Source organism: Panthera pardus, unplaced genomic scaffold (assembly GCF_024362965.1).
Source record: "Panthera pardus isolate Hobbes unplaced genomic scaffold, ASM2436296v1 HiC_scaffold_22, whole genome shotgun sequence".
Lineage (NCBI taxonomy): Eukaryota > Metazoa > Chordata > Mammalia > Carnivora > Felidae > Panthera > Panthera pardus.
Window position 1 is genome coordinate 46,089,598 of NW_026526788.1, and position 23,314 is coordinate 46,112,911.

General features: G+C 46.1%; 1 protein-coding gene across 4 annotated transcripts in view; it reads left to right on the forward strand.

The window, feature by feature from the left end:
- Positions 1 to 23,314, forward strand: part of WDFY4 (WDFY family member 4) — a 295,826-nt gene that overhangs the window by 124,137 nt on the left and 148,375 nt on the right. For 3 of the 4 annotated variants that reach the window (XM_019444889.2, XM_019444887.2, XM_019444885.2), the window contains 11 exons: positions 295 to 456; positions 1,054 to 1,145; positions 2,818 to 2,917; positions 4,882 to 5,087; positions 5,909 to 6,078; positions 8,209 to 8,334; positions 13,542 to 13,706; positions 16,479 to 16,682; positions 17,383 to 17,497; positions 18,782 to 18,939; positions 21,764 to 22,002. In XM_019444889.2, the coding sequence (XP_019300434.2) occupies positions 295 to 456; positions 1,054 to 1,145; positions 2,818 to 2,917; positions 4,882 to 5,087; positions 5,909 to 6,078; positions 8,209 to 8,334; positions 13,542 to 13,706; positions 16,479 to 16,682; positions 17,383 to 17,497; positions 18,782 to 18,939; positions 21,764 to 22,002 (1,737 nt within the window). The remainder of the gene's footprint in view (positions 1 to 294; positions 457 to 1,053; positions 1,146 to 2,817; positions 2,918 to 4,881; positions 5,088 to 5,908; positions 6,079 to 8,208; positions 8,335 to 13,541; positions 13,707 to 16,478; positions 16,683 to 17,382; positions 17,498 to 18,781; positions 18,940 to 21,763; positions 22,003 to 23,314) is intronic. The other variant, XM_019444888.2, reaches the window with a different exon arrangement.

A 23,314-nucleotide genomic window follows, 5' to 3' on the forward strand; every position in this document is an offset into this window, starting at 1 on the left:
CTGAGACCAGCCTTAGTTTTCCCTGAGGCTTGGAATTTAAAAGTCAATAACTGGGGGTTATCTTTGAAGGCAGTTTCCGGGGGGGTGGAAGGGCATGGGAGGCTCATCCCTGAGCAACTCTCGGCAGACACATATTCAATGGGTGTCTGACAGCATTTTGATGAGTTGCCAAGAGAGCATTGGAGTCAGAGGGCCATGGAGCAAGCCCAGCCTGGGAAACCTTTTTAGCAGAAACACAGCAAATTTGGTTCATTCCAGTAAAAGCTTTTACTGCCTTTCTCCTGGGCTCACCAGGGAAGGACCCCGGAATGCTGAAGTTGCTCACCAGGCACAGCTTATACCTAAGCTCGTCTTCCTCTTCAATGAGCCGGGCCTCACCTTCTCCAAGATCCCCACCATCATTGCCATCCTGGGCTGTCAGCTGAGGGGCCACTTCAGCATCCAGGACTTGCTCAGGTACTGTGCCACGCTTCCCAGGGGGAAGGGCAGAGCCTTGGGACTATTTCACAAGGGTATATAGGCCTCAGTTCTCTCCTGACCACACTCGACCCAGCAACATTACCCTTCAGTGCAGTGGCAGGTTCCATTTCCTTGGAACCTTCCAGAGGTTCTGTTCAGGGCTGAGAGTTGAGAAAAGGGGTGGTTCTGCAAGACTCCCCTCAGGGCTATGTGCTCACAGCTCCCTGGTGCCCGGACGTACTTACTATGCCAAGAATTCAAGTTCCTGTGAGCACAGTCCTCCTCATCAGCCATTGACCCAACGTGTCTGCTTTTTGCAGACTTCCCAAAGGACAGTCCCAGTTGGCATGGTACGTAGCCTTTTCCATCCTCAGCACTCTCTGTTATGTTGATCTGGCAGAGCCAGAGTTAACTGCTCTGATGATAGATTTTAGAAGTCTCTGGAAACACTGCATTGATCACAGAATAATGTGATCTGTCTCAAACCCTCCCTTGAAGCTGATTTGGGTGGATCTGTGTAGAAAACCTTCATATGTGTTGAGCAGACGTGGGCGGAGCCCACCACTGAACATATCCCTCTCTCTCTGCATTAAGAATTGGGCTGTTTGTTGTCTACACCCTCAAGCCTTCTTCGGTGAATGAGAGGCAGATCTGCGTGGATGGAGGCCTGGACTCCTCAGTGTCTGGTGAGGAGACCTTTCTCAGACACCAGTCTGAAAGCAGCAGGATGGCCCTCAGGGCACCCCTGAGAGCCACCTGTCATGGGCCCATTTTGTAGAGGGAAGGGCTGAGGCAAAGAAAAGGGAAGGTACCCACAACTGAGCAATTGTTCCCAAGTAGTGGCTTGTGAGGTCATAGTGTTATGAGTAGGGTTACAGTCATATCAAATTGTTTATTCTCCCTTCACAACCTGGAATGGCTTCTAAGACCTCCAGGATAAAACTCAGTTCCCTATAGGCCAACAGGTGGGATCCTTCATGACCCAGTTCCTGCTTACCTTCTTGGTTGAGTCCTTCCTACCTCTGCTCCTCTGATGAGCCCCAACTTCAGCACTCTGAGCACCTGCACATCCTAATATGTGATGGTCTGCCCTCCAGCCATGCTTTGTATGTGTTGTTCCCTTGGCAGAAATGCCTCCCCTGTTCCACCCCACCCCCTGCTTTGCCCACTGAGTTAACCGTTCCTGGTCATACCGAGCCAGGTTAAGTCACCTCCTCTGGGCTTCTAAAGTCCTTGCACTTACTCTAATGCACAGGTTAGTGATTTGTTTTTTTGGGTCTCTCTCCTCCCAACCAGGTGCAGAACAGAAGCTATGTCATGTTCCCTCTGCTAGGGCAGGTGTGAAGGGAACTTGGTCCTGGGCCCTACAGATCTGTGCTGTCCAAGATGGGAGCCTCTAGCTACATGTGGCCATTTACATTTAAATTTTAACTGGTAGAAATTAAATGCAATTAAAAATTCAATTCCTCAGTCACACGAGCTCCATTCCAAGTGCTCGATAACCACACGAGCCTAGTGGTTACTGTATTGGACAGGAGAGATAGAAAACATTCTTATCATTGAAAAAGATTCTATTGGACACTCTTACTTAGTCTAGAAAAGTGATCTCTTATCTTTAGGTCAAACCTGAATAGTAGGTATTACTAGTCCCATTTTGCAGATGAGGAAATGGAGGCTCAGAGATAGAAGACCTTTGGGGCCAGAATCCAAATAAAGAGAAATCTGATTCCGGTTCTCCAAACTGCCACATCAGTCATGTTTCTGCATTCACGTGCCCTGAATTGGTTGTAAAATAAGTGGTTAACCAAGGGAATGAATGAATGGATAATGGGCCAAAAGTAAGCTTATTCAGTGAGCCCTTCTAATATGGACTGCATTCTGAACTCTACAACGCAAGCTCTATTTTTAGTGCAACATTGATATGCTGAAGGTTTAGCCTGGAAACACATTGAGAGCAGGAATTGAGATCGAGTACTAAAATCTTCACCACTCTGCTCCCAGTGCCTCCCATGATGCTCAGCATGTAGTAGGTGGTCAAGAAATGTTGCAGCCTGTGATAGTGAAAAAAAATTCTTCTGCTAGAAGATAAATTTGACCTTGTTATTTTTAGGATTTTGGGGGGAAGTGGATAGGAAGCAACAAAATCATCTCCAGTTAAAGGGAACTTTAGGAACATGTCTTGAAATTCTTTTTAAGCATTGCATGGAAGTCTAGAACTGAATGCCAGAATTTTGAGTCCCATCCATGCCCCAATTCCTGGGTGAACGAAGCATTTGGTGAATACGATTGCTTACTGCAGCAAATAGTCTGTCTCTTTACATCCGTTTTCTCTCAAATCTGAGTTTCCTTATTTTGTAGCTGGAAGCCAAACATCTGGAAAGACAATCTGGCTCAGAAACCAGTTGCTGGAGATGCTGTTCAGTGTAATATCTTCTTCCCAACTTCATCTGTCCTCTGAGTAAGTAGTTCCAGGAAGAGCGATTTGGCATGGGGTTGCCTCATACAGGGTGCAGTATTAAAACCTTTTCTTAATGAAAAGTTTAGCATCTCCGAGTCGGTTTTCGGCAATGTGTTTCCTGTACCAGTCAGAAAGAAAATTATATTCTCTCCACCCAATAAAGCAGACCTTGCCCTAAGATATTCTGATGCAAATGTGAAATGGGCATGAGTAAGTCAGAACAGATTTGGTATAATTACAATAAGCTCTTTTTGTCACCATAGCTGTAGTGTAATTGTTATTGTTTTGGCAGTTGTGACAATCACTGATTTTGATGTCCTGTACTTGGCAGAAAATAGAACGGAGAAATGGTTAGCCTAAATAACATCTATCAAGGAAAAGGCTTGCCAAATTCTTCTGCTATTTACTGTCAGTTATTTAGTTATTTTTCCAAGTTGGAAAAAGAAGTATCTGCCTTCAATTAACTTTTAAAACAATGTGTAACCATGAAATTCCATTAACTCTCTCCCACTGACTGCCTGCTTTATATCCAACTCCAGAGTCATCCATTCAACCACTATTTGTTGAGCACCTACTGTGTGTCAGACCCTGTTCCTCACTCCAAGACTGCAGTGCTGAGGAAGTCGGTCTAGGTCCTTGCTCTGCTGGGTTGGCATTTTAGTGTGTTCGTGTGTTTGGGGAAGGGAGGAATGCTGTGGGGAGTTATCCCTCAGTAAAATGGCCTTGCAAGTAGTGCTTAAGAAGTCTTTGTATTTCTAGAATCAAAACATGGTAGAACTGGAAGATGCCTTGGAGATGAGCTAGTCCAACCCTCTCTTTTTTCATCTTTCTGAATGAGAATATAGGGTGGTGCTTAAGCACCAGGGCTCTGACGTCTAGACCTCCTGGGTTCAAATCCCAGCTCTGCTCTCAGAGACTTTGGGGAGGTTATTTAAGTCCTCTATGCCCTCTTCTACTCATCTATATGAGGATAAGAGTAGTACCTGCTATGGATGGAAATTAATATGTGACTAGCCCCAAACATGGTGTCTGGGACACTATAAATACTCCATAAGCTAAGTCTTCTCATCGTCATCATCTCACCATCACTGCCCTCATCACCATCATCATCATCATCATCATCATCATCAAGGAGAATGACCAGAGCTCATCAAAAGCTCTGCCAAAGTCAGCCAGTTAGTAAACAGAGGCAGGGATAGAAGAGAGGGCAGTTTCTTGACTTCTAGTCCAGGGGCCACAGCCTCGCTGCCTAGTCTGGCAGTTGATGTTGAGAACCCTGCCTAGCAAAGATGGGCCCTTCTCTGGTTCCTAGAGGCAGAGTCCTTTGCTGAGCCATTGCCCCTGAGGTTTGGTTGCCACCTCCCTACCCTCCAGTCCCCTCTAGCAAATCTGTATTCTCCAAACTCATCATTTTAAAATTCATTTTTGAAAGTGACAGTTAAAATGTGGTGGGTTTTTTTTTTTTTTTTTTTTTTTTTTTTGCCTAAATTGATACAGATGCATGAATACTGGACTATTCCATTTAGATTAATTTTGATCAGTATATCTGAAAAGGGAGTGACTTAACCATTATGTGTTTTATGCAACTGTATTGATGTAATTAGATGGGTGGCTGGTCAGCCCCTGCAAGTATGAATACTAGTGGGCTAGGGCTCTCAAGGGGCCTGCGCATTTTTACATCTGTTGGTACAGTTTCCAATTGCTTTGAAGAGCTTTGGCCAACTTACATTGCAGTGATTCATAAACATGTTCAGCCATTTAACAGCAACTTTGCCAGCATTTTAGTTTACCATTCTTTAAAAATATCACATGTACTTCACTGAGTGATATCCAGATCAACCTTAATTTGCCTCTCCTAGGTGACTAGCGAGGCTGGAAATTATTTGTATTTTCTGGATGTGTTATTTGCTCATGGACTGAGAGATATTTTATTGCATTTTTTGACCCCCCCCCCCCCCCCCCAGGACAAAGGAAGAGATGTTTTTGAACCTGGGGCCTGACTGGTTCCTGCTCCTTGTACAGGGCCACGTGCATCCAAGCACCACGGTGCTGGGGTTGAAGCTTCTGCTGCACTTTTTGGCAAGCCCCTCCCTCCGCGGGCGATTTAAAGAAGGCCTATCTGGGGGATCCTGGGTGGAGCGCAGCTTCGAGGGAGTAGACATTGTGATAGGTGAGTGTGCAGCCTTCTCCAGGAGGCAGGACACCTCCTCATCCTGGGCTGCAAGTGAGGACCGGCCAAGCTCCTTCCTCTAGGGGCCTTCATGCTCTCACAGTAGGATCACCTTGACCTCTGATCCCGATCAGTCCCAGTCCCCTCTTACTTCCTTGTCAAGATCCCTTTATGTCCTGACTGCTTTGCAGACACGGGGGGCTTCCTTCCATTCCTCAAGAGCTCCTCAGCTCTTTTCCTCTTCCTGGGATGTTGCCCCCAACCCACAACACCAACATGGCTCTCCTGGATGGTATGGGTTCATCCCTCAGGTCTCAGTTCAAAGACCACTTCCTCCAGGAGAAGAGGGTTCCCCTTGAATTAGGGCCTCTCTGTTATACTCTCTTTGCCCCTATTACTTTTCTTTATGGTGTTTATCACAATTCACAAGCAAATATTTATTGGGGCATTTAATTCCATAATGTCCTTCCCTACAACTACATCGTAAGTACTTGGTGAGGGTCTCGGGTTCTGTATATTTTGTTGAAATGCTATGTCCTTATTGCCTAATACAAAGCTAGCCTTTTGCCTCTAAGGTGGTAGGCACTAAGTATCTGTTTCTGAATGAATGAATGAATGAATGAGTGTGTCTGAAATAGGGAAAGGAACTCTTATTGAATACTTTCTTGTGGTCACGTGTGTATGACATATATTTCTATCTGGCATTTCTATGGGATGGGTAGGTGGCAGGGAATCCCTTCATGTTCCCAGTCCCCACCTTGACCAGAAGCAACAGCAATTGTTCTCAATTGGATTTTGTGCCCCTTCCACCTGATCAATAGATAACCTGAAGAGCCACCCTGCCATGCCTGACCAGAGCCCCTGCCTGCTTCCTGGGTTCCGCGTCTTGAAAGACTTTCTGGGCCACCATGTGCATATTCCAGAAGTCTATCTCATTGTGTCCACCTTCTTCCTGCAGACGCCACTTACAGAGCTGACGGACGGGCCCAAAGTAGGTTTTTGGGGTACCCCTGGGATAGAGTGACATACCTGGTCTCATTCCGTGTGACCGAGGCAGTTCCCTAAGACTCTCCACCGCTACCTCTATCCACTTCTTCCAACTCATATTGTGTTCTCACCCGCTTCCTTCCCTCACAGAGCCACTCCCTTGTCTAGCTCTTCAGGTACTCTGAGTTCTTGGGCTTCTGCCTCCCATCCTCCCTGCCAGCAGCTCTCTGTTTTTATCAGTCCCACTTTTAAGTCTTTCCCCTTCTGGGCATGGCTAGAGAAGTCACATGATCATGGGCATGGGAAGGGAGGCGGGTTGCTGCCACCACAGAATTAGAACCTCAGTTTATACCTTCTGAAATAGTGTGTGTCTTGACCTTAGCGAAGTGCCTTGATTCCCCTGCATTCTAGAGTAAACCGTATATGCTCTTCAGACTTCTGCTCCAAAGCCACCCTTTGCTCCAATGACTTACTTCACAGTGGGAATGGAGGGCCCCAGAGGGAGGTACTGCTTTGGTACCCTGCTCTCCACCACCTGGTCATGCCATGACCCTCTTCATCACCTTCTCTCTGTTGTCACTGGCAAAGGGTAGTTTTTCCAGGCTGATCTGGATTCCTTCCACCCCTTTCCTGAGTGATCTCACTAGTAGTTGACCCTTCTTTTTCCTGTACTTTCAGCAGCTTCTTTTCTATGGACTCTTTCCTCAGAGACCATAAATATGGTGAACTGTGTCCCACCTAAAACCAGAAACTGACCCCTTGATTCATACTCCTGGCCAACTGTTTTCCTATTTGTCATTGTCTTGTCCTTCCTTAGCCACATCTCTCCTAAGAGGAGCCTCCACTCATGACACATAGCTTCTCACCGTTCACACACTCACTCACTCATCCAGGTCTTCGTGAGCTCCCATACCTGCGGGATCAGGTTCAGCATCCACAGCCAGTGCCAAGACCCTTTGCGATGGGGTGTCTGACTTGTCTCTCCACCCAGCTTCCTTGCTTACCTGCCCTTTGTGCCGTGAAACCCCCGAGTCACCTCCCCAGTAAGATCAGCTGCTTTGTGCTTGCCTCCCCTGTGCCCTTAATGAGTTCTTACTCCCATGTCACCTGCCTGATGAGGGGTCCTCCTTCAAAACACAGCTCAGATGCCACCTCCTGATTAGATCCCTGGGCACGGGGAACCACTCCCTCCTGTGTGTCTCAGCACACCTTTGCCTTATATGACACTGACACAGTTACGTGATTTCCTCTCTCCTTAGCTACTGAGTACCTCGAGAACAGACTCCACTTCTTATTCACCTTCCTGGGCACCTGACAAACAGCAGATTCAGAAATTGTTTCTTGGTCTCAATTGAGTGGAGTTAAACTGCGCGGAATGGAAATTGGGGGAGGGGCATGGCCCTGCAAATAGAAGGCTAGAAAATCCACCTCCCTTGCATATCCTTATATTTGACCTACCTAAATCTTGATATATGCTAATGGTATTATCGATCGCCCTTCAAAATAAAGTTCTTAATATGCTGTGCTAGGTTCACCGAAACCGTGCATTTCTATGTCTCCAAGAACGTGTTGTAGGAAACAAACATCTGCTGAATGTCAGGACCCATGATAGACGTTTTACAAATTTTATTTCACCTGATATTTATAATGATCCCATGGGGTAGAGAATGCAATTTTCATCTTAAGGAGAAGGAAACTGAGTTGCCAAGAGGCTGAATAGCTTGCACAAACCCAGCTTTTCAAGAGGCGAAGTCAGATTGCCCTGCTGGTCAATTCCACGTTCCCTCTGCTACACTCTGCACTGTGCTCAAGGCCTTTGAATTCCTCCTATGTCCTCTGTAATTGCATTTACAAAAATTCATTAAAGTTGATTGGGACCTCAAACCAAACAAAAGAGCTAAACTTGATGCAGGTTGTGTGGGCCTGCAGCATCTTATAGGAGGTGTGTATTTATTTCCCTCACACGCCACTGAGTGGGCTGAAGTTCTACGTATGGGCCAGCCACCTAGGCTGTTACTATGCCGTTTCGTCTTTCCCACTCGGGCCCCCTGAGAAACATGATGCACTGGCTGGAAAGCTGGTCCCACTGGCACGCAACCATATGTCTCTCTATAGTCCTTGCCCCCTCTTTCAGGACAGCCTGGATGCCATGCTTCAGTGGCTCCTGCAGAAGCACTACAGTGAAGAAGTCCTCCGGGTTGGGCTGTGCACCGAAGGTGCCCTGCTGCTTCTGGAAATGCTGAAAGCCACCATGAGCCAGGTGAGACCCATTCCTTACATCTCACGAGGAGGCTCTGATGGGAAGACAACTTTGGAAGGGTCACCTTGGCTTTTTCCAGCAGCTTCCTGGTAATGCTGATAATTAGCAAGTGTCATCCAGGATGCCTGATAGAAGAGGTGTGGGGGTTCCTAGTGATAATTTAGGTGCTCAGTGAGAAACTCAGCCTACATGTCCCCAGTGGAGTTTGCGTGCTCTGGCTGGAAGACATCTGTTTTCCATTTGTTTAAATATTTGAGTTCCTTCACTGGGAGATTTAATGCTTTCAGTCAAGAGAACATTTCTGAGCAACTGGTTTGGGTCAGGAGCTTAAGGGGACTGGTGGGGGTGGAAAGGGACCTGTTCCCTCAAGGAGCTCACCCCCACTGGGACAGGCGGGCCTCAAACATGAGGGAGCTGTGAGGTAGAAACCTGTTAGAGAAGACAAATGCCCACCAACTACTTACATGACACCGAGACCCATCTATTCATGCCTTCAAGGTCCATCAGAGGTAGGTGGAGAGGTTATTTTCAACGTGGAGGCAAGCGTGAGGGGGTGAAGGCCATGAGGGCTGTGAATGGGAGTAATTATGAGCCAGATCAACAAGAACTTGCATGAAAGGCTGAAAACGTCTGACTTAATTCCGTAGACACCAAGGGTCTTGGAGGAGGCTTGATTGTGTGTAGGGAAACCTTATTGCTTCTGGGAAGTGATTCATGCTTAGATTTACAGTTTCAACAAAAGACAAAGATGGAAAGTAAAAATCACTGTAATCACATCCATCCAGAGATAACCACTGTGAACTTTAGTGGAAGCTTCTCCCACACACCTAAGATTATACCACGTCCTTACAGAGGACTGGGCCACATAAACCCCTCTTGCCTTTGTTTCCCAAACAAAGGAAATTTATGTTCTTTCTCAAAATGTTCATTGTTGTAAAAAGTCTGTAATGAACTTTCTTGAGCTGATCAGATCCTTTTTCTCTCTAGTTTGATGTTCTCCTTAGCGTGAATTCTGAGATGTGGGATAGTGGGTCGAAGTGTCCTTCGTGTTTCTTTTGGATGCACCTCTCAGGAAGGATGCATTAGACATTATACATACACCTCCCTCCATCTACCGTATATCCTGCCATCTTGTATGGGGGTGCCCAGCCCAGTCCTCACAGCCTTAGCAACACCGCCAAACTGGTGATTTCATGCTTGAGTTCTCTTGTGTTCAGTATTAGTGAAATTGCTAGCATTTTTTCATATGCTTATTAACCGTCTCCATTTATTTTTCTGTGAATTGCCTATTTGAATCTCTTGCTAATTTTTCTCTGTGTGTATGTGTGTGTGTAATTATGCTAAGAAAGTACAGATCACGCTTTTTGCTCTTTTTAAAACCAGGAATGTATTTAATTTTCATTGTATACTCTATTAGCATGTAATTAGGTGATCGGCTGCTTTTTTCTTCTAACCGCTTACGTACTGTGAATTACATCAACAGATTTTTTGCATTTTTGCAAAGATTCACTGAGTTCCTCTGTTCTTATTCTTTCAGTATACTTCCTTATTCTGTTTGTAACTATTTTATTTAAGACTTTGAGTTCATGTTTATAAGTGATAGCAGGCTGCAGTTTTCTTTTGTTGTATGTTTGTCAGGTTTTGATATCAGTATCATGCTAGCTTTATTAAAAAAACTTGTTCTTTATTTTATTCAAGAAGATGTTAAATCCATAATTCTTATATTATTTAAATTATTCCTATGAAACTTCTTGGGCCTACATTTTTTCCATTATTGCTTTGTTTAAGCTCTTAAATGTCTCTTTGACCTTGTTTAGGTAGTAGATATTTTATTCAGCTTGCACAAACGGTCTCTTTTAATTCATTTAATTTCTGTGTTATTATTTCCCCCTTCTTAGTCTGTATTTGTAGGCTCATGCTCTCTTTACCCCACCCCTTCCCATTACCTAAGGATCTGGGGACTTGAAGATTGATTTAAAGAACCAACTTTGGATATATTCTCCTGATATTTTTCTGTCTAGTTCTACCATTTTGATATTCAGCATCCTCATTTTTTTTTTTGGCAGTTTTCTGGAGTTAATGCGATTGCAGTTTTAAAGACCTCTTGACGCGCATTTTTCTTTTCTTAAAATTTTTTTTAAAATTCAAGTTAGTCAACATGCAGTGTAGTATTGGTTTCAGGAGTAGTTTCCCAAGAAGTGCCCTCCTTAATGACCATCACCCATTTAGACCAGTCCCCCACTCACCTCCCCTCCAGCGACCCTAAGTTTGTTCTCTGTATTTAAGAGTCTTTTATGGTTTGCCTCCCTCTCTGTTTTTATGTTAGTTTTCCTTGCCTTCCCCTATGTTGATATGTTGTGTTTCTTAAATTCCACAGATGAGTGATGTCATGTGATATTGGTCTTTCTCTTTCTCTGACCGACCTAATTTCACTTAGTATAATACACTCTAGTTCCACCAACATTATTGCAAATGGCAGCATTCTTTTTGATCTTTCATTTTTTTGATTGCTGAGTAATATTCCATCATATATGTGTATATATAGTGTATATATATCTCACATCTTTTTTTTTTTTTAACGTTTATTTATTTTTGAGACAGAGAGAGACAGAGCATGAACGGAGGAGGGTCAGAGAGAGAGGGAGACACAGAATCTGAAACAGGCTCCAGGCTCTGAGCTGTCAGCACAGAGCCCGACGCGGGGCTCGAACTCACGGACCGCGAGATCATGACCTGAGCCGAAGTCGGCCGCTTAACCGACTGAGCCACCCAGGCACCCCTCACATCTTCTGTATACATTCATCAGTTAATGCATATTTGGGCTCTTTCCATAATCTGGCTATTGTTTATAACACTGCTATAAACATTGGGGCGCACGTGCCCTTTCAAATCATCATCTTTGTATCCTTTGGGTAAATACCTAGTAGTGCAATTGCTGAGTCATAGGGTAGTTGTATTTTTAATTTTTTGAGGAACCTCCATACTGTTTTCCAGAGCGGCTGCACCGGTTTGCATTCTCACCAATAGTGCGAAAGGGCTCATCTTTCCACTCATCCTCGCCAACATCTGTTGTTTCCTGAGATGTTAATGTTAGCCATTCTGACAGGTGTGAGGTGGTATCTCATTGTGTTTGATTTGTATTTTCTCTGATGATGTGTGTTGTTGAGCATCTTTTCATGCATTTGCTATCCATCTGGATGTCCTCTTTGGAAAAGTGTCTATTCTTGTCTCCTGCCCACTGCTTCACTGGATTATTTGTTTTTTGGGTGTTGAGTTTGATAATCTGTATCTTTATAGATTTTAGATACTAACCCTTTATCTGATATGTCATTTGCAAGTATCTTCTCCCATCCCGTCAGGTGCCTTTTAGTTTTGTTGATTGTTTCCTTCGCTGTGCAGAAGCTTTATATCTATTTGCTCCACATCCTGGCCCATGTCTTACGTTGTCAGTCTTTTAGATGTTAGCTACTCTGCTGCGTGCATCTGTCCTTTGGAACAGACAGCATTATGTCCACTGAGCAGATATAGAAACCAAAGCTTACAGGGATTAACTCAGGCAGGGTCACAGAGTGAGGGCACAGTGGACGCCTGTGGGTCCGGCATCGGCATTACAGTCCAGGTCACTGCCGTGCCTAAGAATCTTCAGGGGTCCCTTCTGCGTAGTGTGTCGAATCCAAATTCCTCTCCCAGAAGTCCAGGCCTTATATCTGACCTTATCTTTCAGCTCCTGTGCTGGTCACTGTGAAAATAAACCTGAAGTGGTAAAATGTTTCCTTCAATCCTCAACAACGACCTTCTGCAATGGGTCATATTGGGATCCTCGTTTCACAGAATGGGGGCTGGAGGGGTTAAGGAACTGGTCCAAAGCTACACTATCAGTAAGTGGCAGAGGCAGCATCCGAACCAGGCACACTAACTCCAGAAAAAGCCCTTGGAACTCTGAGCTCTGGCATCTCCCATAAATCTGACATTGTGCTCTAAGAACCTCCATAATTATTTGCTAGATGCAGGTGACTTCGGAAGCAGTGTCTCTGTCTACCTGCGTAGCGCAAACCAGACCCTCACCAAAATCCTGTGAAGGGGATTTTAAACTGCTCTCTAATGGTTCCATGCATGCTGCCTTTGTTTCCACAATTAGGTTTGTCAGTTCCAAGTCCTTGGTAGCTACTTGGTAAACATGACATCTTAACTCAAGTGCATATAGCCAGGACTCGAGGCAAGCCGCTGGGAAGATGAGAAGCCACAGATGGGGGAGGCTAGGGCTGAGGAACCTGACATCCACCTGTAACATCTGTAGGAGGAGGCTGAGTCCAATTCAGTCTAGTTGTTGGCGTGGCGCCATTGTTGGGTGACTCTAATATTAAGGTTAGTAAATTTTCAATTTCCAGACTATCCATTCAGGATATAGCAGGACCTCAGGCAGCCACTGGACATACTGTGGCTGGAGTCAGTCTCCAGACAAAGTGACTGGTCATGACTGCTCAAGGGAACTGGCCTTCAGTGTGGCACTCATGTGCAGCCAAGATGGGGGCTCGGCCATATGGCCAAGGCCAAGTTCTGGTGTGCTGGCAAACAGGTGCCCAGATCCCCTCGGGATACTGGATATCAGTTCAGCGTAACATGATCCATTCTAGACCCCTGGCTGGTGGGGAAGGGGCTCCTCAAGACCTGCCAACCTCAGACAAGGTTTGTACCGATATTAGCCAGGGTAGGGTCTACAGCTGGAAGTATTAGCACTGGGCTGTGGAAGGCTGGAGTTGACTCTTACTGGCAAGTTCCTTGAACACAGAGGCCGTGTCTAATCACATACAGGTAGTATAAGGAAGACAGCCAGACTTTGTAGCCAGATTGCCTGGGTTCAATTCCTGGCTCTGTCCCTTACCTGTCGGGTGACCTTTGGCAAGCTACTTAACCGCTCTGTGCCTCTGTCTTCCCATCTGTAAAATAGAAGTAGATGTAGAACTTACTTCAGAGGGTTGCTGTGAGGGGAGAAGAGGAATGTGTGTGAAGCCCTTGGAACAATGTCTACACGTGTTAAACCCTTCCCCAGCTGAAGACCGGTATCCCTTGCTAATCCATTGACTTAGGTGTCTTGCAATTAGGCGTCTTGTTGAAAGTCTCAGAAATGCCTAGATTTCAAATCCTCTGGCTCCCCTGCAGCCATAGTCATGCTCCCATGCATCGCCTCTTATGAAGTATGTCTTCAGCCCTCAGCAGGCTCTGGAGATGATGCCTGGGAACAGACCTTCCCTGCCAGCGTGCTGCACTTCCTTGGCCTTGTGCACAGCACCTACCCCCAGGACCCTTCCTGGCGGGCCCCGGAGTTCCTCCAGACGTTGGCTGCTGTCACCTTCCCTCTGGGAACCCACAAGGTAGGACACGCCACTGCCCTGCCCAGTGAGAGCAGGGGTGAGTGTCATCATGCTTCAAGGGCGAAGGGCAAAATTCCTCCCTACCTCCACCCCAAGTTAAAATACATTTTAAGGCCGCTTGCCTGAAACATTAAGTAAACAACTTGCGTAATTTTCCTTTTCTTGGCTGAGATGCAGCTTGAGTTCTGAGTTCTGCGATTCAGTAATTTTTTGAGTTGTCAGGAGTCTCCGTAATGAGAAATTTGAGGTAGACGGAATCCAGTTCTATATGGAATATCCCCACTGCTAAGGTGAAACAACAAGTTACATCCCAGGAGGCCAGTGGCTTATGCACCAGCCAGGGGATGGGGAACAGGAATGTCCCGTCTTCTGGTCTCAGGACCCTCATCCTGTTTGCAGTCCACGACTCAGGACTCCGTGCAGAGGGTTTGCTGAGGGCTCAGCTTAGAGCCAGACAAGCTGATGTTGGAAGGGCAGAGGGCCGACTGGGTCCTGAGAACATGGTGTGCATGTAGGCCACAGGAAGAGGGGCCCGGCAGGCCAAGGGAGCCCAATGGGCTCGGAGCATCTAGGAGCTAGAGAGGAGCAGGTAAGGACAGTGTGAAGGGAAGGCAGGGGCAGAAGAGGAAGGCCAGACAGACCTCCCCTCATTGCCCCTACCACAGTGCAGTAGGAACCCGAGACCGCCCCGCAGGGAGGGTGAACTATGACGCCTGTCTCCGAATCCATAGCCATAGCTAAAGAAACATGTTAGAAAGCATGCCGTGGAAGGTTTAGAAGGTTTAGAAGCATAAGTGGGAGGTTTAGAAGTCATGCCACGTGCCTTGTGGGTATGTAATATTTGCCCCACAATTAGTTGCTGAACAACCAGATGAATGAACGAAAGTGCTCTTTCAGTTAATCTTTTCTAGAAGTGTGTTCATGGTGACAGACAGCATCTACTGAGCACCTGCAGCAGTCCTGAGCCTGGTGCTTGGGTTAACCATACTAGCACCCTGGGCGGGTGGTGTCTGTAAGAGGAGAGTGAGATCCAGAGAGGCCGAGCGGGACTGGCCAGTTTCTGCTGTGTTTAGTGGGAGCCGTAAGACCCATCTCACAAAACGGCTGAGAGAATGAAACTGGCTATAGTTTACATGATTCACGAGTGACAGAGCCAAGATTGAAACCTCACTCTCTCGCCCCAAGGCTCATGTCCTTTGCGTCAGTCAGTTTAAAATACAATTCAATGGCCAAATAAAGTTTGAGTAACTAGTTTTAATGAAAAAACTAAATACAAAGATTAGAAGATTTGCAAGAAGATAAAACGGTTTGGTGGGCTAATACCAACTAAAGGAGCATATGGGGAAAGCAAATGCTAAAAAAAAGATTCAATAAAGAGCAAAGGAAGTCACTATGGACAGCCCTGGAGAGGTGGTGGATGGGACAGAAGCCAGGCAGGGAGGAAGGACAGTCCTACAGACCACCCCTCCCCAACCCCCCAGACTGGGGCCTCTGGAGGCGGCCCGGACCCCGAAGTCCACGGCCTGACATTCTCGGCCCAGGTCCCCACCTCAGCTCCTACACCCACAGGCCAGGCTTGCCATCTGCCTGCTAAGTCGGGGTTCCAGCCGGCCGCCTGCCCGCAGCTCTGGAGCACACTCTGACGCGGGGCTCTTCCTCCTCATACTCAACAGTTCCTGCCTGGGGGCAGGCCTGGCCCAAAGTCACCTCCCCAGTGACTGCAGATGAGCCAGACCCTGTCTTGGGGCTCCTGGCTCCAGTGTCAGAGCACTTATCCCCACACCTCCTAGCCTTGTCCCAGCTCCAAGTCAGCTTCAAAAGGCCTTTGTTGCACAGAAAGTGTGACAAGCCCTCTTCACGCAGAAGGCTGGTGGCCACAAAGCTTCGATATGCTGTGAATATATATGGCATCTTTCCAGTCAAGGCCGCATGGAGCTAATTAATGCAGTCACCACCTCCCTAGGTGCCATTAAATTCATTTTATGGCTTAATTAAGAATGGCTGTGTTAATTTTATGAATGAGCAAAGGGAGGTGCTGACAGATGAATGTGCATGAAAAGTTCATGGGCCAGGAGTCAGAAGCCCCCAGCCGTATGTCCTTGGGTGTGTCATTTGGCCTCCCAGCGTCCCCATGTCTTCCTGGACGCATCTGAGCCGATGACCCCTGCCTCATTGATCTCCCAATATTTTTATAAACATAAAAATGAGAAAGTGAAGGCCAACGTGCTTCAGGGACTTGGATGCCAGGACTTGAGGAAGTCCTGCTTCTCTCACTTGAGGGTCCTGTCTGTCGACATCAGCCATGCCTGGCAGGCAGTAAAGGTGAGTGAGGTCTCCACCAGGAGGTGGGAACAGGCTTTCTTGACCATAGTTCATGGGGCCAGGCCTTGTCATATGTGCTGTTCCTCTCATTGTATCTTCACATGTCTTTGTGGGTCCTTTTCATCATTGCCACGTGGCTGATGGTGAGCTGTGGCTCTGAGGAGGGGAGTGGCCTGCCCAGGACACACCCTGGGCTTCATTGCTTACCACTGCAGGCCTCTCTTGCTCCATGCTCTGGTTCTTTCCATGGCTCCCACCTATCTCGGGTCCGGAGACCATAGCCCCCCACCTTATAAGCAGTGGTGACTCTGGGAAAGTCTCTTTCCTCCTCAGAGCCTTGATTTCCTTATGCGTTTAATAAGAATCCCACCTGTGCACACCTCAGAGGTGAATGTGAAAGCACTTTGAGGCGGGGCGGGCTGCTCATACTGGGATTCTCTTGTCTTTGAGGAGCCCATGACTCAGCCTGCCCAGAACGCCAGCAACCCCGGGGTTGCGACTGAAGGCGACGGCATTGCAGAGGGCCTACAGGCTCCTGCCAAGTCACATCCCGCCCGGAAGCAGCTGAGGGATTTCATGCAGCTGCTCTTGAGGGAGCTCTTGCTGGTGGCCTCCAATCCCAAGCAGTGGCTGCCATTGGAAGTGCTCCTGGAGGTGAGTTGGAAAGGGTGTCGTTGGGCCACGTGCTGTGGGAACAGGTCTGGGAGGGCATGGGCACCAGAAGGGCAGGGTATGCCCAAGGAGACCTGAGAGCTGATGTCTTTTGAGAGCTCACCTAGGTCTGTCGGTGAGCCTCCTTGGCTGGTGGTTGAGAACATTTCCTGGGACGGCAGTGATATGGTGGGAACCACGGACCCTTTGCACAGCAGGGAACTCACCAAGCAGCATGTGAACAGATGGAAGAGGGCAGATTTTAGCCAGGTTCCCAGAAGGAACCTGAAGCAGGGATTTTGGGGAAGTGACTTACCAGGGGCTCTGCTTTCAGGGGAAGCAGGGAAGGAATGCAGAAGGAGATGGGGAAGAAGCTAGCTAAGAAATGGTCTTAGCCACAGCCTGGTCCCACGGGGAACACAGGTGTGCTATGTGCGTCCCAGAGTTGGCCTCACCTTGAGGCATCTGCCTGGTAGTCATTGCCTGTGGGTGTTCCACAACTTGCTTCCTCCATCCAGCAAGCGGGCGTCACCTCACCAGTGAGGCGACTTCATCAGCAGAGGGCAGTGCCCTGGAGAAGGATAGTTGTGAGCTCTCTGCAGCCTACGCTCCCAGCAGATGTAGTATTAGCATATGAGCCGGTGAGCACTAAGTGGACATGATGGTCGTGTGGCCACTCTCTCAGTCCCCAGTGTGCTTCCAGGCTTCTCCAGACAATGCCACCAGCCAACAGAAACGGGATTTCCAATCTGAGGTCCTGCTTTCCACCATGGAAATATTTCACACGACGAGTGGAGGCAACATGCCCATGCTCAGAGGTGAGTGGGGGTGACTTTCTCCTCCTTTATGACACAAAGCTTCTGGAAGCTGAGCAGGAAAGCCAGTGTGCCCACCAGCTACTGACCCAGCCTCCGGGTCACAATGCTGCGGTGTTTCTTAGGAGCCATGGGAAGACATCCTCCACCTGCACGTCAGCCCCTCCATGACTCTGTGATGGGACCTCCCAAAAGCTGCCTCGAGGCCCCAGGGGAGGCATGCTTTCCACTCTCCATGACACCCCTGCCATCACTGGGCCACTCAGAGGCAGAAGGCCTCTGAGCTAAAATCAGTTCTCCTCTGGCTTCAGTAGGATTGGCCTCTTCCCATGAGGGAAGTCAAGATGTCGACTGGAATTTAACATTCTTCTGCTCAGCATCTTTCTCTCTGCACCCAAGACTGGGCACAGCAAGTGTTTCTTAAATGGACGAACCTGGATGAAGACACTGCCATTGCCCCTAAGAAGTTCAGACTGAAGCTTCCTTCAGAATACTTAGTTCCAGAGAAGCTGTACCTTCCCAACAAGATTAAACAAAAGTCCTCTCTGTGGTTTCTGAGCCATGGAATCCTTAGTGACATGGCTTACTTATCTTCTGGACTCTTCTTTGCCCCACAATGTGGCAACCCTGACTTTTGGTCTTTCTTGGGGAAGGGCAGTAAGGTAGAGCAGTGAAAAGCGTAAGCTTGCTATTCCCACTTCTGCTCTTGGCTCTGTCACTAGATGGCGATGTGACTCAGGGCAGGTGCCTAAAGCTGTGAGTGAGGATGGCAGTTGTGGCTAACTCAGGGGGTCGTTATAAGAATTAGCTGAGACCATCACATCCGCATCTGAGCACAGCGCCTGCCATGATGGTGAGCACAGACAGTTCAACGTGGCAGCTTCATCCTCTGTCCCTTTATCCTCTGTCCCAACAGGGCCTCGGGTCACCATGACAGCCTTCCCATTTACCATATGCCTTAAATGCTCCTCCCCCTCCCCCCAAATGCCTACTGGAAGAAATGCTGCTCCTCGTCTGCCTTCTCCCCACTTGGTTTATATCACTGACTACATTGTTAAAGACCTATTTTTTTTTTGAGAAAAAAAATGTGTGTACATCGGGCACCTACTGTGTGTAAGACCCCATTTTCCAGCAATAGGGTATACAGAAGGTTACAATGGGGTATACAGAGGTGAGTGAGATGTGGTTGGTTACCGTGAGGGGCTTGAAGACTGTCGTGGAGAGAAGACCATTTGAAGTCTGATGATTTCTCAGACCTGGTCTGTGTCCTCCCACCCCCGCTCCCAGGCAGTAAAGAGCCTCAGCCGAATGCAGAAGCTGCTTTGACTCCTTCACTCTCGAGCATCTCCTACTTCACCCAGAAGCTGGTAGAGAAACTATACAGTGGGATGTTCTCAGCTGACCCCCGACACATTCTTCTCTTCGTCATAGACCACATCATGTTGGTAAGAACCCTGGGCTGGCCATGGTGGGGGAGAAACTCCCACTGACCCACCAAGTGTCCTTGTGACTCACTGTTGGCTGCTATCTGGTCGGTCCAGTTGGACCTGCTGTCCTTCCTGGAAATAAATTCCATGATGGGTGAGAGGAAAGAGGACCTTGATGGCCCAGGTAGCACCGGGTGGATGTCGAGTATCCTGCAGGGCTCTTACCTCAGGCCACCTGAGATCCATCTCAGTGACTGGGAGCTACAGCCCCCTGTGCTGGCACCTGAGCAACAAAGGTCCAAAAAGCTCTTTATTTCCAAAAGACTTATTTCATTTCATTCTTAATATGCACCTCCATGGGTCACATGTGGGCTTTCCTGAAATTGCCACAAGAGTACTTTTTCCTAGCCCTATTATTCCCGCTGTGCTCTCCTTCCCTCCCCAGATGGATCTACATACACACCCACACGTGCAAATGCGTGCCTATACATACACCTTTAGACGTAAGCATGTGTGTGTACATGTGCACACATTCTTTATTGTACATGTGTGCACACACACAGAATCATACTCTCAAAATTCTAGAGTTGAACCCTTTACTTTGTCCTCACCTCACATTCTGGGAACATTTCCTGACAAGTAATCATTCAGTCTTTTTTTGAGCCCTCCCTGTCTGAGGAGCTCATGATGGTGTGAGGCAGTCCCAGCCAGTGGGGCACCAGTGAATGCTGGAAAGCTGAAATCTGCCTCCAGAAACTCCTGCCAGTCATTCTTGGCATGTCCTCTGCAGCAGAACCCAGGGGGGTTCATGCTTCGTAGAGAGGGTGACGTCAGTGTCCCCAACACCTCTGTCTCTGCAGTCAACCCCAGACCCCAGGACTGGGCCTTGGCACATTTCCTAGGGCAATAGTCATTCTGACTGATGCACATTTCTGGGCAAGCCCGAACAGAATGCATTCAGATGCTTTCTCAAGAAAAACCCCAAGATGGGAGAGATATCCCTTGTCGTCTCTGAGGGGATTAGAATCAGATTGTTGGGACGTTGTGTTGAGAAACGAGGGAAGCCACTGAGATCCCGTCTTACTTGGCTCAGGCCACTTTGACAACATTATGGGCTGGGCAGCTGAACAAAAGACATCCTTTCTCACAGTTCTAGAGGTTGGGAAGTCCAAGGTCAAGGCTCCAGCAGATCTGGTGTCTGGGGAGAGCTCTCTTCCTGGTTTGCAGATGGCCATCTTCTGCCTGTATCCTCATGAGCTGGAGAAAGAGAGGAAGCCAGCTCTTTCTTGTCTTTTCTTATAAGGGCACTAATCCCACCATGAGGGTTCCACCCTCATGACCTACTTACCTCCCAGAGACCCGACCTGGGGTTTCAATATATGTGTTCTGGGGGGATGCAAATGTCCAATGAATAGCAGCTCCCCAGTGTAAAGGCAGATACTCAGAGTGGGTGTCCACTGGGGCTGATGTGCCTTCAGGGGGTGCCAGGCCAGACTAAGCTCCTCACACATCCGTCATCCTTCTCTCCTGCTCACTGCCTGTGACTCTCACAAACCTCAACCTCAGGTTGACAGATGTGACCCATCTGAGGAGCAGGACAGGATGATGATAAAAACATAAATCCCAAATTCCAGCAGATTTAAATAAAACTTAAATTCACTGGTATAAATTCTTACATTACCGATGTAATTCTAAGAGAGCAATCTATAATTAACGAATGATCTCTCTAGTAGACTGAAACACTTTGCGCATAGTTTTTGGCTATGGAGTCTTTTGTTTTTAAAAATTTCTGATTTGTTTCTATTGAGATATAATTGCCATATAACAGAATATAAGTTTAATGTTGATTTGATACATTTATATATCACAATAGGATTCCCACCATAGTGTTAGCTAACACCTCTATCAAGTCACGTAATTATCATTTCGTTTTTGTGGTGGGAACAATTAAGATCTGGTCTCTTAGCACCTTTAAAGTTTATAAGACAGTATTATTGTCTATAATCACTATGCTGTGCATTAGATCTCCAGGACTTTTTATTTGTTAGTTACAATGAAGCAAGGAAACCAAACAGATGAATGGACCAATCAGTGTTAAGGCTACAGATCAGGACCTTCTGCCTTCCGCCTCTAAGTTTCTCATGTACTACAATTTGTTGGACTCCCATCTCTGTTAGAGGATACAGTGGTTAAGAGCACAACTCAATGTCTGATGTGGGTTTGACCCTTGCTGACCACTTAAGCTCTCTGACCCTCAGCCTCCTTATCCCTAAAGTAGGATAATCTTAATACTCACTTCATTTTATTATGATGTTTAAATGAACAGTTCATGTTCATGGATGCAAAAATGCTTAGCGTGATACTGGGAATATTGTAAACACTCTCTATATAAATACTATTAATAGTTAATAATATATTTTAAAAAGTAGACCCTATAAATAGCATATTCTCATACACTGAATGTCAACCATGTTGCCAGTATTTCAGAAATTTCTGGTTCCCATCTATTTTTTATAATATGATGGTGGTAAGCTTTTAATTTCTTTTCTTTTTTTTTAACTTTTTAATTTTTAATTTTAATTTTTATGTTTTTAAAATTTCTTTTCCACACAAGTTTTTGATAAATCTATGTTTTTGAATTCACTTTAGTGATCATTCACTTAAATAGAAGCTCAGAGGTAGAGGAAAGTAGCCCTATTTGAATTTCAGATCATGCCAACTTTTTGAAATCCAAAAGAGATTCTAAGATTGTATCATTTTCTCAGTTAACTGGGTTAGCATTTAAACTCACAAAGTGTTCACAAGTATGCGTGTGTATATGTGTGTTTATTTTATGACACAGGTCATCGAGAATGCCTCTTCTCCAAGGGATGCTATCATCAGTGCTTTGTACAGCAGTTTAAATAAAGTCATTCTTTACTGCCTGTCCAAGCCCCAGCAATCACTCTCCGAATGCCTTAGTCTTCTCAGCATCTTGGGCTTCCTACAGGAACACTGGGACATTATCTTTGCCACCTATAATTCCAACACCAGCTTCCTCCTGTGTCTCATGTATTGTTTTTTGCTGCTCAATGAGAGAAGGTAAGGACTGCTTACTTGTTTCCTGCCTACTGGTGGTCAATGCAGAGAAGAAAGCTTTAGAGGGACACTTGATTGGGGCCAATACAAATGGTATATATATCGGTTATCTGGTTGTCCAAATTATGGGCAGTGTTTGATAATCTGTCCATGTGACTCAGCAGCAAGAATCATCATGGATTAATAATTTACCCCTTTTCCACAATTCTCAGGTTGTAAGATATCTTATTGATTTCATTTTAGGGGCAGAAAGCTCGACATTGAATATACACATTGATTTTATGATGCAGCCAGATTTTAGAAATATTAACATTTGATAAATGCACTCTTAGAATGGAAAAATATATAATAAATTGTATCATGCAAAGTGGGCATAATTTTCTTGCAGAAAAAATTACACACACACACACAATTTGTGATATAAAATGATATCCATAAGCACACTTGTATAGGAAATTCTAATAAAAAGAAATTGAAATAAGTTTAGTTAAATCCTTTTCTTGAAGTCCGAAGTTTGAAATATGTTAGATTTTTCTGTGTATATGCACTTTCTTTTTTTTCATGTGTGAATATTCTGTATCACCAGTGCCTTGGGATTATATGCTTACAAATGCTATCTCTCTCTTTTTAAAAAATGTTTATTTACTTTTGAAAAAGAGAATCTCAAGTAGGCTGTCAGCACACAGAGCTCAACGCGGGGCTTGATCCCACAGACCGTGAGATCAAGACCTGAGCCGAAATCTAGCTTAACCGACTGAGCCACCCAGGTGCCCCATAAATGCTATCTGTTACTAATAGAGCCATGTTGAGTGTAGAGGAAAGGTGGGCTATGGGAGATTACACTTTGCTCTTGTCTTTGTGTTGTTGTTGTTGTTGTTGTTGTTGTTGTTTTTATACCAGTACCTATTATATCTTACTACTTGAAAAAAAAATCCAAAAATTCTGTCAAATTGACTATTGGATATTACAAAACTCTAGACTTGATTTGTCTTAAAACTCCCTGGGAATCACTGCAAAACACTCCTAGCCCAGAGGACGCATTTGCTGTTTTATTTGTGTGAAATAAAAGAACCCATTTTTGGTAGATTAAATTGGGAGGGTCTTCTCTCGTTTGTATTTTAAGAATTAAGTCTATTCATATTGGAAGCATAGGTAAGAACGGCAGATGCCACCCTATGTGTATGTTTGGATTTCCACCTTCCTCAGATCCCTCTGGGTAGCTAAATGGCCTTAAAATCTAAAGGGACTTTATCCTAGAAATTTCAAGAATGGATATTCTCATATAATGGTATATTTTCATTTCCTTGTTTGTCAT